This window comes from Eschrichtius robustus, chromosome 3, assembly GCF_028021215.1.
Source record: "Eschrichtius robustus isolate mEscRob2 chromosome 3, mEscRob2.pri, whole genome shotgun sequence".
In the NCBI taxonomy this organism is placed as follows: Eukaryota; Metazoa; Chordata; class Mammalia; order Artiodactyla; family Eschrichtiidae; genus Eschrichtius; species Eschrichtius robustus.
This window is the reverse complement of record NC_090826.1, coordinates 21,698,922-21,715,435: the sequence shown is the minus strand read 5'-3', so window position 1 is coordinate 21,715,435 and position 16,514 is coordinate 21,698,922. Positions and strand designations below refer to the sequence as shown.

General features: G+C 47.9%; 1 protein-coding gene across 2 annotated transcripts in view; it reads left to right on the top strand.

Moving 5' to 3' along the window:
- WASF2 (WASP family member 2) overlaps positions 1-15,796 on the top strand; it is a 69,722-nt gene extending 53,926 nt beyond the window's left edge. For both annotated transcript variants that reach the window (XM_068539256.1, XM_068539257.1), the window contains 7 exons: positions 1,310-1,444; positions 1,975-2,128; positions 4,243-4,360; positions 5,384-5,514; positions 8,372-8,527; positions 10,293-10,807; positions 11,768-15,796. In XM_068539256.1, coding sequence (XP_068395357.1) covers positions 1,310-1,444; positions 1,975-2,128; positions 4,243-4,360; positions 5,384-5,514; positions 8,372-8,527; positions 10,293-10,807; positions 11,768-11,925 — 1,367 coding nt within the window. In that variant the 3' untranslated portion in view covers positions 11,926-15,796. The remainder of the gene's footprint in view (positions 1-1,309; positions 1,445-1,974; positions 2,129-4,242; positions 4,361-5,383; positions 5,515-8,371; positions 8,528-10,292; positions 10,808-11,767) is intronic.
- Positions 15,797-16,514: the final 718 nt, after the last annotated feature.

The following is a 16,514-nucleotide window of genomic DNA, read 5'->3' as shown; positions in this document are numbered from 1 at the left end:
GCCATATTATCAGGGATCAGATTGGATTCTCAACCTGCCCAGTAGAAGTGCAGCTTGTTAGCCAATTTCAGTCCTTTGAGCTTAGGAGCTTCCCATGACTGTTTAGATCACAAAACCATTCAGTATGCAAAGACTTGCTTCTTCCTTGATTAGAAACTCTTTATTGACTAAATTTACCAGCAATTCAAAATATGCTGTTGATTGGTCTTATCCTTACCTTCCAGGTTACATTGAGTGAGCTGATTTCACCCTGAAGGTGCAGTTTTGGCCTTTTGAACTAATTTTTTGCCCTCAAGTATGGACTAAGAATAAATGTAGTTCAGAAACTAAAGTAAGAGCCTACTTTAAATAGTTCTCAAAGAAATGATCTTTTGGTTGGGCACAGTAACTTATGCCTGCCTTCACCTTGCAAGTAACAAACTCAGATGGTATATTTATTCGTATGCACCACTTTTCATTCTAGCAAGAATGTGCTTTGTGGCTTGGAATGACAATATGGAGGTAGTGTCAGATTGCTTTTATGTTTCTTTGGCTGCAAATTCTCCTTGCATTCCAGGGTTGAAAGTACGGAACTCTTTTCTTTTTCTAAAAAACAAGACATTGTGGAATGAGACCACTGGTATGTTGTTTTTCAGGGAGAGCTTGAATGTTTCAGCTTTCCACTTGTTCCCTGAGATGTAGATTTGAAGGATTATAACCTAAAGCAAAGACTTTCAAAGTTGTAGGTCATAAAACATAAAATAACCTTTTCACCTCTTAGAAGAAGTTATATCTCTATTATGAGTTGTTAGTAAGTTCAGGGCCCCTGAAAGATACCACATCTCATCATGGTTGTTCAGCGTACTTTTGGGGCTCCACTGAGGATGTAATTTCTTGTTTTTCGTGTTAATTGTAAACACATAGAAGGTCCTTCTAACTCCCAATCTGTTTTCCAGAAGCACTTTTACAAGGTGCTTTTACAGAGCAGCAAAGGGCTAAGGGCTATAGGCAAATGTATAGACATACTCTCCACTCTTCTAGGATTCGTTTTTTTTGTATCACACCTGTTGATTTTATTCATCCTGTTTTGAGTTTCATGTCAGTTCATTTTGCCAAGAAGACTCTATTAGTTATAGAGCACATGCAGGCTGCCCAGGCTCTGGAGGGTATGTCTCTGTCTCCAGGAGCAAGCTCTGCATGTAGCCTGAACCATCTTAGAGGGGTGGGTGTGTGTGTTTGGGAGGTGGGAAATACAGTCTTTAGTAGCCAGTTTTTCTGACCATGTATGTCACTTTTAGGCACTAGTGACTTGGTTTCTTTGCCCTCTCAGGTAAATATGCCGAGGACATTTTTGGAGAGCTCTTCACTCAGGCAAATACTTTTGCCTCTCGAGTAAGCTCCCTTGCTGAGAGGGTCGACCGCCTACAAGTTAAAGTCACTCAGCTGGATCCCAAGGAAGAAGAAGGTAAGGAAGCTGAGCTCAGCATTTGCAGGCTCTGCTGAGCAGTTGCTTAGAATTTTTTTTTTCCTGATTTATAAAAAAGTGAGGGGAGAAATCACAGAGACCTATGGAGTTCTGCTTTGAAACGACACAAGCCTGGGTGATGTAAAGAAACCTTTTAATCTCTACCACACCTCCACACACTCCCTTTCTCCCGTTCCCCCAATTCCCTCTTTCTCAAATTCCCCTTCCCCCCAATCGTATTTTGCTACCATAAAAGTACTTGGAAGATTCATTCCTCCTAAGGAGGGGCCTGCTAGATCTGGCCACATAGTAAACCTTTGTGTTGCCTCATTTTGTTCAGTCATGAAATGGCTGGGCTGCTGACAGCCTTGTGGGGCTTCCCCAGAGGGGGAGGAAAAAAAAAAAAAAAACCTGGCTGCAGACAGCCGCAGCCAAGAAATGCAGCAGCTGAGGCCTCTCCGACTGGTGTGACTCAGTGTTTGCTCAAATAGCCTGTCATCCATTTTCTAATGCCTTCCATCTTCTTTCAGTGTCACTACAAGGAATCAACACCCGAAAGGCCTTCAGAAGCTCTACTGTTCAAGACCAGAAGCTTTTTGACAGAAACTCTCTCCCCATACCTGTCTTGGAAACATACAACACCTGTGATACTCCTCCACCTCTCAACAATCTGACCCCTTATAGGTAACCTGGCTAGCTTCTACCTTTTTCAGCCTGTGGTTAACAACACTAGATTGTGTTTTTATTTAAAGATGTTGTTTACATCAGAGGATTGTATCAAAAAGCATACTACGTACCCCAGAGTTGCTTGTGGCAGCAGAATGTAACGTTTACCATATAAACAGTTGCCACTTATTATTGTTTGGTTTCTTAAACTCATAGTGAATATAATATATATTGAAAGTTTGCTATAGCATTGCATGCTGCAGAATTTACTTTGGTATAAGCCAGGTCCATCTTGGATTCCATCCAAGGAATTTAGTTATTATAGAACCAAAAGGACTTTGTTACAAGGCAGTCCTGTAGCATGCATCCCAGGGGCAACATTCTAGCAAGGCTCCCACTTACTCTGAAACCACTAGATTACCAGATGTTTGGGCGTGTTAGTGGGGCCAGCCTTGTGGACTGGCTGCTCTGGGCCCTGAGGGTCCTTCCAGAGCTTAAGGAGTAATTGGCATTCTTCCAAATGAGTGTCGTTCACTTCGTTTTGAACATCCTTTCATCATTCCCCTCTGAAAGGACCTACAGTGCTGTGGCTGGACTTGAAAAAGGTAGTCTTATAGACAACTTAAAGCCCCTCCCCTCTAGTGGTTTCTAGTGTTATCGTGCAAAAAATTTCCAAGCAGGGGCAGAAAGCGAATATTTATCTTGCTCACATCCATAAATATCTTTGGAACAGGTAAAAGTAATTACAGATAGCTGGAGGCAGATGTCTTCTGTGAGACATGGGTGTACTGCAAAGTAGAATATGTGTGTGAAATTCAGGGATGCCCACCTGAGCCACAGAGCCAGAATAGGAGCATGGTCGCTTCTCACACAGATACAGAGGAAGTACATGGCATCTATCCTATTATTGTTACTGTGTGAAATTATGTTTGCCCCTTGGCTCTCAAAGGGGCCAGCTAACATAGCAGGGCATAGATTTGACTCTGTAGCCTGCATCATTTAGCCTAGTTGGATCCGGGCAGAGGGGTTGTAGGGCAGGAAAAGACTACACACCTGATAATATTGAAGGGACTATGATAAGACAAGTTTATTTTTCAGTTAATGTAGGGTAGTTTTCTTTTAACATTCTCCTCTCAGTTTTCTGGATTTAGCCTAACAGAAAAGAGTGGTGGTGTGGCTAACTCAGAATAAGGTTTAATATAAAAATCATTAGTGCTTGATTAGGAAATGGTTTCTGTGTGTTGTGATAGGATTGGAGGTTAGGAAAGAATTACCTTTCCAATTCTTTTTAGTTCAGAGTAGTGTTAAAATAAATATCCACCCCTAAGTGCATGCTTTCTGGAGAGTGGGAGAGACTTAGCCATGCCAAAGTGCAGGATTCCAAGCAGGGCCATTGAGTCTGGCAGATGACTCTTACATCGACACTCAGTAGCTCACTCTGTACCTCTTTCACAGCCACTAAGAGATGGTAATGAAATCTTGTGGTCATAAAACAGCTGGCCATCTTTTCTCACTGGGGCCCCCTTGTGGCTGGGGGGTGGGGGTGGATGCTGAGCTATTCTGGAAGGGAGCAAGTAGGTGGAGTGCTGTGGTTGTCTGTATTTACAGAAGAATAACAGCTGCACACATAACACACATTCATGTGTGTATATGCATACATATGTACACATGTGAACCTGCACATGTGTGCACAGGTTTTGGGTGGGTAGAAAGCCACTAATGCTTCTTAGAGAGTCCTGGGCAATTGATGGTGGTAGGGGAACCAGTGACAGAAATCCCATCTGATGTGCCAAGATATCAGAATGTCCTCAGGGAGATGTCTGCGGCCATGGAGATCATTAGCCATAATCAGGATCCCTGCTGCTGTAGCCCATTCTTGCCCTGACCATGCAAATTCCTCTACCAGGAATTGAACGTAAGGCTAAGGTTCTTAAAAAGCCAGATAAGTAAAGAGGTGCCATGCCATTCAGGGGCTTTGGAACGCTGGTATGGGAGAGGAAATATGCAGTCAATTTGAATGACTTCTTGATTCCTCAGTGTAAAAACTGCTAACTGGTAGGTGTTTGGAATATTGGATTTGCTTGGGAGCTCATCTGTCTACTGACAGCTACTTGTCTTCATTTCTGTCCAAGGGACGATGGGAAAGAGGCACTCAAATTCTACACAGACCCTTCGTACTTCTTTGATCTTTGGAAGGAGAAGATGCTGCAGGACACCAAGGATATCATGAAAGAGAAGAGAAAGCATAGGGTGAGGGGAAAGGGGCCTCTGTTCTACACATCAGTAGGCACAATTGTGGAGGGGGGATAAAAAGGAAGCCAGTCTTATGTTAAGTAATCATTCCGAGTGGCTGCTTGCATGGATGCCAGGTGAGACTCTTAAAAAAAAAATGTGTCCACTCCAAGCACAACCAAGATGAAAGTATAAATCACACCAAAAATGTGTTTGTTCCTCCCGGTGCTATTAACAATTGAGTATATTCAGGCTGAGTTTTAGAAATTGACTTTTCTATTCACCATTTATTTCTCTTGCAATTTGCACCTGACTCTGCTGGACACTCAAGCTAGGCTAGTTCCCTTCCCTGCCAGTTTTGCAGCTCATTTCTCAGAGATCAGCACAAGGCTCTACAGTGTTTGATTTGCAACAGGAGCTGTTTAACACCTTGACTACTGGTTGGGTGGGGCAGTGGTGGGGGCCTAGGCCTAGTTTTGGTAGATGCTCCCCTCCCCTTAGGCTGCCAGTGATGTGTGTAAGCATATGACCTACCAGTTGCAACCTCATAATCCCATTAGCATGGCTGCCGGGAGGCCCAAGAGAGCGCCAGGGGCTAGTGCAGCTGCACAGGCAGAAGAATTCTTCATTGGTTGTTTTGGTTTGTTTTTTAACTATTTCCTTATATCTGTCCCATATATCTACAGCTATCATTATTTCTCTTCTCTCTTGACTGACCTTTGCGGCATAACAAATAATAAATAGCTATTTACTAACTTCCTAACAATTAGAGCTTCTCAAAAACATGAATGAATTACCCAAAGAGGTAGTGGGTAGAAGTGTTTAAGTATGGGATTGAGGAAATGTGTTTGAGCCCAGGAGGTGGTTTGGATTAGCTGACCTCTAGGTCATTCTAAACCCAGCAGTTCTATAAATTCTATAGTTACTGTATGTTGTCTAGGCAAATCTTCTCTTGGGTATATATCCATGAAGCTGGGTGGAATTTTAATGAAGAACTTTGGGAAATGTTTATTAAGGCTTTTCTGGTTTTTTTCATTGTAGAAAGAGAAGAAAGATAATCCAAATCGAGGAAATGTAAACCCACGTAAAATCAAGACACGTAAGGAAGAGTGGGAGAAAATGAAGATGGGTCAAGAATTTGTAGAATCCAAAGAAAAGCTGGGGCCTTCTGGGTAGGTGATACTTCTGTCCTCTTGGTAGCATTCTTTGAAGGGGCTGGGCACCTGGGGGCAACAGTCTGACAGCTCTGGTGTGACACCTTTCATACCCCCTGAAGTCTTGCTGTGTGGCTTAAATCAATATCACTGTTAATCAGCTACTTTAAAGTGCCTCCATCTGGTGATTAAAATTTGCTAAAAAAATCAAGAGACTTGGCAGTTTAAATGAGGTGACGAGAGTGGTCTGGAAAATAAAGCCTATGGCTTCTAGTGCCCTTGCTCTGCCAGATGCTGGTATGTCTGAGGGACTCAAAGGAAAGACTAGAAAGGGAAGAAAAGTGGCTTTGGGAGGCCTTTGCCTCCAGAGCATTGTTTTGAAGGTTGTGGCTAAAGAGCTGGTCATTTCATGGGAGTGGGGAGGGCCAGGCAGAGAATTTGTGCACATCACCAAAGCAACTTTTCAGTCAGCCTTTGTCAGTCTCGGGAGAGAGGCTGGCCAAGGGACTGAAAGCAGACCTTAGAGACAGTGTGGGAAAGGTCGCGTGGCCAATATTGAGGCTATATATTTCCGTGAAGAAATGGTAGATGTCAGTCTGACCCCATTTCCCAATACCAAATCACACTAGAGGTTTAAAAGGAAAAAAATGGTTTTAAAGCTTGGTTTGATGCTTATCCTGGTGTCCGACCTGTGTGACATTCAAAGCCAAGTCACCACGATTGCATGGCATAAATGTCGCCCTGGTTTTTCCCCTAAATACCTTGCATCCTGGCTGTCAGAGAACCATGCCAGCCCATGCCGGGTGTCTAGGAATGATAAAAGGGAAGAGTTGAGTTGTTCTTGCTTTTAGGAATAATTCTACCATGAAAATCTTGACTTTTAGAAATCTTGACACTTCTGACACTTGTTCTTCCTAGATTAAGAGGTTTGTTTTAAAGAGTGATGAGGATGGTGAGGGGAAAAATGAGCCTTTCTTTCTACAGGGGAATCAGCCCTGAGGGTACCTCCATTATCTTCACCTCGCAATAAAAAGGGGCCATTTTGTTCCGTGGTCCCTCCTGTTCAGACAGGCCCTTGTTGTATGAAGGTTCAGTGACTCTAAGGCCAGAAGCATGTTCAGGATGCCGACCAACTCTGTGTGTGTGTGTGTGTGTGTGTGTGTGTGTGTGTGTGTGTGTGTGTGTGTGTGTGTGTGTGTGTGTGTGTGTGTGTGTGTGTGTGTGTGTGTGTGTGTGTGTGTGTGTGTGTGTGTGTGTGTGTGTGTGTGTGTTGGGGTGGTGAAAATAAGGACTTTGCCTCCCGTTTTCCTGTGGTCCAAGAGGTTTGGGATCAGGCTGCATGGCTGCTCTACCTGGACATGCTTGTTGGTGAGCCTGTAAAGAGATATGCCAGGTCTGCAGGGCTTCAGGCCTTGGGGACTTTCCACATCAGAGCATCATTTGATTCAGTTAGTTCCCTCCAACTCTGTTCTCCCTGGGGTCTGCTTTAGATGAGTTCCTTCTAACCCAACAGTGGTGGAAAGAAGCGGGAGGTGGAGCAGAACAGACCACATTTTGTTAGCTGCTGCTTGGTGCGTTCGTGCTTGTTTAGAAGTTTGTTGCTGTTCACCCAGAGCAAATTCACCCAAGGCCCAGTGCTATGAGGGACAGGTTTTCGTGAGGCAAGCCCTAGCACCCCACTTTAATCAGCAGCTCGTTTTGTTAGATAAGAGACCACGTCTAACTACCACACAGCAACTTGCATTTGTCCTCAGCTTGGTTTTGCAATCAGATGCCTCCTTGGCCTTTGAGCACCCCAGAGGCTTGCCGCCCTCAAAACCAGGCTGTGTGCCAGTCACGTGCATGCAGCTCACTAGCCTTGGGGCTTGGCTTTGCCCTTTGCCGCAAGACAGACTTTGGGATTTGGGTCTGGGCTGCTCCTAACATTTGGGAGAGAATTTCAAAGAACCGCTGGGTTTGACAAGGCCAACATTGGGAAAGGAACAGCATGGTTTTGATAATCTGGGTTCAGTCCCATTTCTACAGACAATCCAACAGAAATATCTGGGAGAGGGGAGGGATAAATTGGGAGATTCGGATGGACATATACACACTACTAAGTATAAAATATATAACTAATAAGGACCTACTGTATAGCACAGGGAACTCTACTCAGTACTCTGTAATGACCTATATCGGAAAAGAATCTAAAAAAGAGTGGATATATGTATATGTATAGCTGATTCACTTTGCTGTACACCTGAAACTAACACAGCATTGTAAATCAACTATACTCCAATAAAAAATTTTTTTAAATAAAACAATTACAACTACAGCAAGTTGGGGAAAAACAAAAGAAATAGCTGGGAGTTTTTTGTTTGTTTGTTTGTTTAAATTTATTTATTTATTTATTTTTGGCCACGTTGGGTCTTTGTTGCTATGCACAGGCTTTCTCTAGTTGTGGCAAGCGGGGGCTACTCTTTGTTGCAGTGTGCATGCGTCTCATTGTGGTGGCTTCTCTTGCTGCGGAGCACGGGCTCTAGACGCACGAGCTTCAGTAGTTGTGGCACGCAGGCTCAGTAGTTGTGGCTCGCGGGCTTAGTTGCTCCACGGCATGTGGCATCTTCCCGGACCAGGGCTCGAACCCGTGTCCCCTGCATTGGCAGGCGGATTCTTAACCCCTGCGCTACCAGGGAAGTCCTGGGAGATATTTAACAATAGAATATTTAGTCCTAAAATAAAATTTCAGTACAACAGAAACTATATGAGAAATATACTAATTTTATTTCTCCCTAATAGCTTTTGTATCAGATGCATTTTTATGGGGTCTTTTAAGAAAACAAGAGAGTACCACTCAGACTTTAAATGACAGTTTTGGCATTGGGTTCATTGTCAGGTATCCACCCGCCTTGGTGTACCAGAATGGCAGCGTTGGGTCTGTTGAAAACATGGATGCAAGCAACTACCCGCCACCACCACAGTCAGACTCCACTTCTCCGCCTTCTCCTTCCTTCTCTGAGGACAGCTTGCCTCCCCCACCAGCAGAATTCAGGTAAACGGTGATACCTCTTCCCTCTACTCTGGGTGGTTAAATGCTCAAGAACAAAGTAAGAGTTCTAAATCCAGGCCAGGACCACTAAAGTGATTCCAGACAAGTGTGTCTAGATAATAGAAATAATTAGTATTTATTGTTTGTAAAGTGCCAGGCATTATGCCAAACACTATATATGTTACTTAATCCCCACAAGAGTCCTCTTGAGATAGGTACCCATTTTACAGATGAGTAAACAGTGAAGCACAGAGAGGTCAATAAACTTACCTAAGATCACACAGCCAGTAAGAGGCAGAGTCATGATTGGAAAGCAGGTCAGTCATGATTAGAAAGCAGGTCAGGCTTTCTTTCCAGAGCCTGTGTTCTTAACTACTAGCTACACCTGAGCAGATAGAAGTCACCAACTTATCTCTTGTTTTTTTACTTGGCTCTGACTCAGCATGACATAAAGTGGTATAATCTGCTGTCCATAAAATATTGAACAGCCTCCTTCCCCAGTTATCTAGGAACCTAGCAGATAGTCACCCTTTTCTCCTGTCGCCTCTGGTCCATTTCACCGTGGATAAAATCTCCAGAAAGAAGGAAACAAAACAAAAAGAGATGAAACTTAGAATCTGACCATTTTGGTATTTGTCAGTGTCCCTGGCAGAGGTGTATAGAGGAAGAGTTAGCAAGTAATGGCTGAAAGGGGAAGAGGTGTGAGGAGTGTTAGATTTCAGTGTTTCCTCATAGTTACTTTTCTTTCTGATGCCTGACAAGTGAGAGCTTTGAAAAGTATGCTTGTCTCCTTGGACACTGTTTAATCAGAGATTGGGTATGTTGAGGACCCCTCAGATGGAGACCTAAAGCAGTGCTGTCACCCGCACCGCCCGCCCCATTCTTGGCGCTTGAAACCACTAATCCCAAGTCTCCTTCTGCCTCCTAAATCACTTCCTGCTGGTTGCCGTGTCGGATGCAGCTAAGGCTCGAAGGTCTGTGGAAAATTCCAAGATGGATGCTTTTCTAAGGAGTAGCTATTAGTGTAGGGCAGATAAAAAGGTGGAAAAAGAATCCCTTCATTCTCACACATGGCCTGAGACCTTGCAGCCTCAGTCAAGTATGCCTGACCCAGGAGAGGTGCACCTTAATTCTCTCTAAACCCGGGTCAAGTCTGGCAGCACATTCATTTCCCATCTCTGCTGGCCCTCAGGCCCTCATTCTCTCTCAAGTTTTTCCACATGAGCACTGAAGGTACATTCACCTAAATCTGTACCCCGCTCAGGTTTGGTCAGCTTGGCTTGGATTTCCTGCCCTCATAAGATCTGGTGAATGTTAATAGCCTGTGGAGCAGAGCCTGTGGGTAGTGGTGTTTGAATTTTTATTCCAGTTCTTTCTTGCGTGCCTTCTTAGTCCTGGCTCCAGGATTGAACTGACCCTTCTTCTTAGAAGGGTGCCTTCCCTTGGAGAGCTGAAAAGTTTGAGGGGGACCTAAGAGATGATCTTGGCCAGTCCTTACCTGTTGGAGAAATCCTAAGTCCACTTTTTTCATGTAGTTTTTCTCAATTTCTGCTTATACTCCTCTGCTAATGGGATGCTCATTACCTTAAAAGGGTGCCCATTCCATTGTTGGTCTGTTCTGACCATCCCCGGGTTCTTCTTTCTGTTTGAGCCAAAATGAAATGATACTGTCACCAAAATGAACCTAGGCTTATAGATAAGCTTAACTAAAGGTGGAGGTTTGCATCCTGAGAGTAATGGTGGGTCTTTTTTTGCTTTGTCCTTTTAGCTACCCAGCAGACAATAACCAAAGAGGGTCTGGCTTAGCTGGACCCAAAAGATCCAGTGTGGTCAGCCCAAGCCATCCACCACCAGCTCCTCCTCTGGGCTCTCCTCCAGGCCCCAAACCTGGGTTTGCTCCACCACCTGCCCCTCCGCCTCCACCTCCGATGATGAGCACTCCACCCCCACCACCGCTTGGAGGATTTGGGTCTCCAGGGACCCCACCACCACCTTCACCCCCATCTTTCCCACCTCACCCCGATTTTGCTGCCCCTCCACCTCCTCCCCCACCGCCAGCAGCTGACTACTCACCTCTGCCACCACCTCCCTTGTCCCAACCAGCAGGAGGAGCACCTCCGCCTCCCCCGCCTCCCCCTCCTCCGGGGCCCCCTCCTCCCCCTTTCAGTGGTGCAGATGGCCAGCCTGCTGCACCTTCGCCGCTTTCTGACACCACCAAGCCCAAGTCCTCCTTGCCTCCTGTGAGCGATGCCCGCAGCGACTTGCTTTCAGCCATCCGTCAAGGTAAAATCCCAGTGGTGGGTCCGGGATCATGAGGCCTTGTCTTTCTGCAGCTGGGAGACTGATTGGAGGGTGGACAAGGGGTTCTGTGGCCTTCCAAGGGAATAGCTTTCGTTGGGTGGGGAGAGATTAAGACCTCAGATCAGCGTGAAGAAAGGCTTCACTCTAAAAATACAGAGGTTTATATTTCTTTCCACCTTGGTTTAAAGTAAAGACTTCTTAACCTGGGATCTTTGAACTCCTTGGAAATTTATGCTTTGTGTATGTTTGCATCCATTTTGTGCCCCAGAGAAAAACAAGAATCACTGTCTTAGAAGGTACTTCCTCAGCTGGACTCAGACACTCCTTGTCCTCCACTTTTTTGCCTTGCATACCCTTCCTCCCTACTCTCCCCCGCTTCCCACCCCCTTCCTTCTCCCCTTTTTCTCCTATCCCCTTCCCTTCCTTTCACCCTACCTTCCTCCCCTCCCTCATCATCATCTCACCATCATGGGGCATTTATTCTCTTTCTGTCAGAGGCCGGTTCTGGTCCCAAGGGACTGGAGTGGTTTCTTCTGTCTGATCTTCAAGGAACTGAAGGGTTGTCTAGTGGAGACAACCTAAGGCAGCTGAGCTTCATGAAAATCAATGACTTGGGCAGACTGAGTGCCCACTAGGTGGGGATTGGTGGCCACTCCCCACTCAGTCTTGGGAGAAGTACCATCCTCACCAGCCTGAGAAACTGGGAAGCGTGGAAACTGGGAAGAATGGCAGACTCCTTTCAGACACACCTATAGCACTGGGGCCACAATTTCATAAAACCTGTCTTTACTTCTTGTCCTGAGGATCTTGCTTTCCCAGAGGGTCCTTCTTTTTCACTGTCTTTTCCAATACCCACCACCACCAGGGGCTGCTCCCTCTTCCACAGTCCTGGATGGATTCGGAGACTGACGCACCTCTTAACCCTTCTCTCTCTCCCACCAGGCTTTCAGCTGCGCAGGGTTGAGGAGCAGCAGGAGCAAGAGAAGCGGGATGTTGTGGGCAACGACGTGGCCACTATCCTGTCACGTCGCATTGCTGTGGAGTACAGCGACTCAGAAGATGACTCCTCTGAGTTTGATGAGGACGAGTGGTCGGATTAACTCTTCTGCCTGCTACCCACTTCCTTTTTTTTTCCTTCCTACCTGCCTCCTTTGATGCCTACTCCGACAGTCCCAAGGGGAAAAAAGGAAAAAAAGAATCTGAAGGGGCCAGAGCCTTCCCTGAAGCAACCAAAGATATATCCAAGTGCTTCCTCCAAATCAACATGTATTTCCCATCTCCCCGAGGTCAGGCCCCATGGGGCTCCTGAGGTTCAGTAGCTGAGATGTTCCCTCTTCCCTTCAAATGACTGTTGCATATTGAAGAGAAGGGAAAACCCCAAAGCAGATCCCTTTGATTGGGTTTAAATTGGAGTTGGTGCCTTCCCCTAGGAGCCATATTCTGTGGTCTTCTTCTAGAATCCTTGCCCTCAGCTACTTTGTATAATGCCAGCCATCTTCTGGTCTTAAAGCCTGGCTGGACACAGCTGGCCCCTTTCCCATGCACTGAGAGGGCGGAGCAGCCGCATACCCAGTGCCTCCCCCTTATGCCCTCATCAGCAGGGTGAGGCTGCCTTTTGCTAAGCCATCTCTATGTCTGGATGCCCTTTATTCCAGGAGCCATCAAGCCCCTAAAGAAATGTCTTACCCCTCTGCTCAGAAACAATGCCTTTCTGGAGGCAGGGGTGGTTCCCTCCCTCCCAGGGTCCCTCTCCTGAACGTGGTGTTCCACGTCCCTTAAATGCCCCTCCCTCACCACCAGGTGCCCCCAAGCACCACAGCCCGGTTCTAACCTCTAATACTCATGACCAAACTAGCCCTGACACACAGGGATCTGGGCCTCTTCTGGCTCTCGGGAGCCAAGCTTAGAGACTTGTAACTGCAGGACTGGAAAAAGGTGGAACTCCTTGGGTTGAATGATGCTGAATGAAGCCTAGAGATGGGAAGTGACTTGCTCAAGGTCACACAGTTGGATGATGACAGAGCTAGAGCCCAGAGTTCCTGATTCCAAGTCACCTGTGCTTTCTGGGACCAAATGGTGGGCACTTGCTGGAGCCCAGGCAGAGCAGTTCTTGGCTCTGTGCTACTCCAGACCTCACCAGAGGTGGGGGTCCCAGTAGAAGGGCTCAGGGCCTGTGCCAGGCCTATCAGTGCTGCTCAGACCCTCATGGCCTCTCTTGTAATTGTTTGCTCCCCCTTTCCTATCACCAGCCAAGCACCTGGCCTTGAGAGCTGCCCTTTTGGGGGACCAGAGGTAGTGAGAGAAGGAAGCGGGTAGGCAGCGTGACAGGTGCTGCTTTCAATTCCTCTGCAACTCCTCCCCCTTTTATTTCCCCAGTTTAAGCATAGGTCCTTCCAACTGTAGAAACTTCAGTCCCTCAGGCTGGCAGCCACTGCAGGTAGCTGCCCCGGGTGGGGGGTGGTGCGGGAGGCTGTGAGGAGGGTCGAAAGGCAGAAGGACTCTGGGTCTTGTTTCCAGCTCCCCTCCTCACTGCACAGTGACGTTCCCTCCCTCACTCCCCCTTTTTCCCAGAGCTAATACACAGGTGCTATTATTCAGGAAAAAACTGGTCAACTTTGGCCAACAGTGAGGTTTCTTCTCTTCTGCCCGAACGATTGTGTAGCCTCTTGTACTGAAACTGGCTTCTGGCTTCCTGAGCCCTGAAACAAAGAGAAACAGGATCTGTCTCTACCCAGCACAGCAAATGGTTATAGTAATTGCCAAAGCCCTCATCAACCCCTCTGGCTTAAGGAGAGGGTGTAATCGTGGGTACTGCCGCTGTGCCCTGGCTGAATGCTGCCCCTCAGCCTTCTTTCTGTGAACTTGGGGCGTGGGGACTGAGTCTTTAGAGGCCAGCGTGCCCTCCTGCAGGGGCTGCTCCAGCGTGTGCCCTCCTTCCTCTCCCAGATCACGCATCTCTGGCACAGGGCTGGCGTCAGGCCCCAGTGCTGAGCGTACCAGACGGTGTGCACCCCCTCCTTGCCTCCCGCTGTGCACTCTGGAAGCTGAAGGTGCTTTCTTCAGAACTCTAAAATGGCTGTCGAAGGTGCCCCCGGCTGCAGCCCAGCAGTGACCAAAGTGGCAGGAGGAGGGCAGTGGTTCTCCCAAATAGGAGTCCTGGGGCCTGGCTAGGCCAGGGTTTGGGCCTAATGGCTTTGACTAAATTACCCCCATCCCCCTCCTTTCCGGAGAAGGGGGAGCCAGCACTACTCACTATCATTCTTCTCTGACCTTGAGGGGGGCGGTGTTGGCCTGGCTTCTGGAATGGACGGAGTCTGCCTTGGAAAGGGCTGGGGGCAGGAGGAGGTGGGGAGGGCCACTGCCTGCAGAAGGTAGGATTAGATCATTAGCTCAGTGACCTCCTAGGGTTTCGATATGCTGTGTTCTCATCCTACAGCTGGTTTGGTAATGATCTGAAAGTCCCGGAGAGCAACAGCACAGCTCTGCCCGATGCTCTCATTAAAATCTATGCAGCCAAGCTCGGCGCTTTGTAGCAGCCGGCCTTGCGAAGCCTCCTCAGCTCGGGGGGCTGGGGACCCAGTCAGCCGAGAGGCCTCTGGGCTCTACTTAATGCATATGTGCACCAAAAAAAAAAAAAAAAGCTTCTTTAAACCCAGAGCCCTTTAAGATGATAAAGGACCCTGTGCAGGTAATTGTCTATCTTTGGAATCCTGTAATTGTAGAATGCAAAGTTTAGTGATTATTTAAACTGGGCTGAGGCTGGTAAGAGTATGGAGCAATGGCCCCTAAGGACTCTAAGGGCTGAAGCCAAGGAGCCGCCTCCCTTCCCCATTCTGCCCAGCCCAGGGGACCTGCCCCCATTCCTGTGGCCCAGGGGCCCAGCTTCCACTCGGCAGTGTCAGAAATGAGTTGTGACTCTGCCTTGGTTGTGAGATGAGTACATTCCAAAGGAGCAGCCACGGGGAGGGGGCAGGCTCAGCGATCCCTTGGAGGCTCAGAGCAGCTGGCCCAAGCTCCAGCTCGCCTCCAACGGAAGCTCAAGCGCCCTCAGAAACGACCCTGGCCAATGTCACCGCAGAGCTGAGGCGGTGTTGTCAGGGCTAATGTGAAATCTCTTCCCGTGGCGCCGATCCTCCGGCTCGGCAGCGCCAGCTCGGACAGATTGAGGTCTCTGTGGCTTTGGTGACCCTGCTTAAGCATTCCCACCATGTCCCAGCTCTGCTTTCAGCCTGCCGCCCCCTGCAACCCCCCTCACCTGACCTCAGGGCTTGAGGAGGGGGGCAGTGCCCCCAAGGCCAGGGGCTTTTGCTCAGCAGAGAGGTCAGGCTTCCTGGGGGCTTTGAGCTCTACCGGGGTTCAGCTGACCTGGGACCAGGTGTCACCCAGAGATGCGCCTCATCCTGTGCCTCAGGAAGGGCTAGGGAACAATTTTGTTATTGTATTAACTTTACTCACTTAACTCACTTGAGAAACTAACCAATTTTTACTTTCTGTCTAGAATGATGTATGTGTAGGAGAGTGAGCCGTCATGCTCCCGAAGTGCCTTGTTTTCTCTGATACATTTATAAGGATCTGGGCCAGTGGATTCTTGGGTGTGTTTGCCACATCAAGGTTTTAGGGACTGGGCTTGTTACGTAGTGGGGTTACAGTCTGAAAATGAGTCCCCTTCCCCTGAAGATGGGAAAGGAGCTTGAGATGGAGCTCTGAGCTCTAACCTTCAGGGGTTAAGCCAGACCCCTGAAGTGACCCTTTCCTTGTCACCCTATTCCTCTCAGGTCCTTAGAAGGAGGTCTAGTTTTTCAAAGCCCCATGCCTCCAAGCCTGGTCCTACTTGAGTCCCTGCCAGGCTCATGTGTGTACCACATTAGCACCCCAGTGACCTGAAGATTCTGTGTAATTGTTTTATGTATACATGCGAATGCATAAATGCCAACATCTTAAATAATTTGATAAAGTCTTTGTAACCACGCAGCCACCTCTGGGGTGTGTGTGTGTGCACGTATATGTGTGTAATGGGAGAAGCATTTATAAGGGCGCGACTGATAGCCACAGGTGGTGGCCAGAGCTCCAGAGGGAGGTCAGTGTGGGTTGGGCTTGGAGGGCGGGAGGCCTCTGGGTCTGGATGGTGCACCCTGTGCGGGAGGAGGAGGGGGTGAAGGCCGGAAACCGTTTTGGGTTAGGGCGAGACCCAATTGGGGGACCTAGAGGCCCTCAGCTGGCTGAGAGGGGTGTGCTGGGGCCAGGGAGACTCCTTGCATCAGGCAGGAGAGGAGCACAGGCTGAATGCTGATGCTGCCTCCCAACATCTGGCCGGCATCTTGTCTGCCTCTCAGACCCAAGCAACTTACCTTAAATAGAATGATTTACAATGGAATCCGATAAAAGGTTTAGGGTGCTGCACACCCCTTCTCCTGCCTGGGAAGGTGAGGGAGCTGGGTTTATATTCTGACCCCAAAAAATGACCTACCCAGGAAGCAACGGTTGTTTCGAGCCCAGCTGCTGCCGGTGACTGCCCTTGGGGGTAATTTATGAGTAGACACCCAGTTCTGGGCCCAGCAAACACAGTGGGGTGGCCCCGGGAGAGGGTTGGGAGCAGGGTTGGTGACTCGGCTGGTCACGCCTGCTGTTCAGAGAGAGTCACTCGCTGGCATCCCAGGAGAGGGGGCAGAAGTTTTGAATTGTCAGCAAG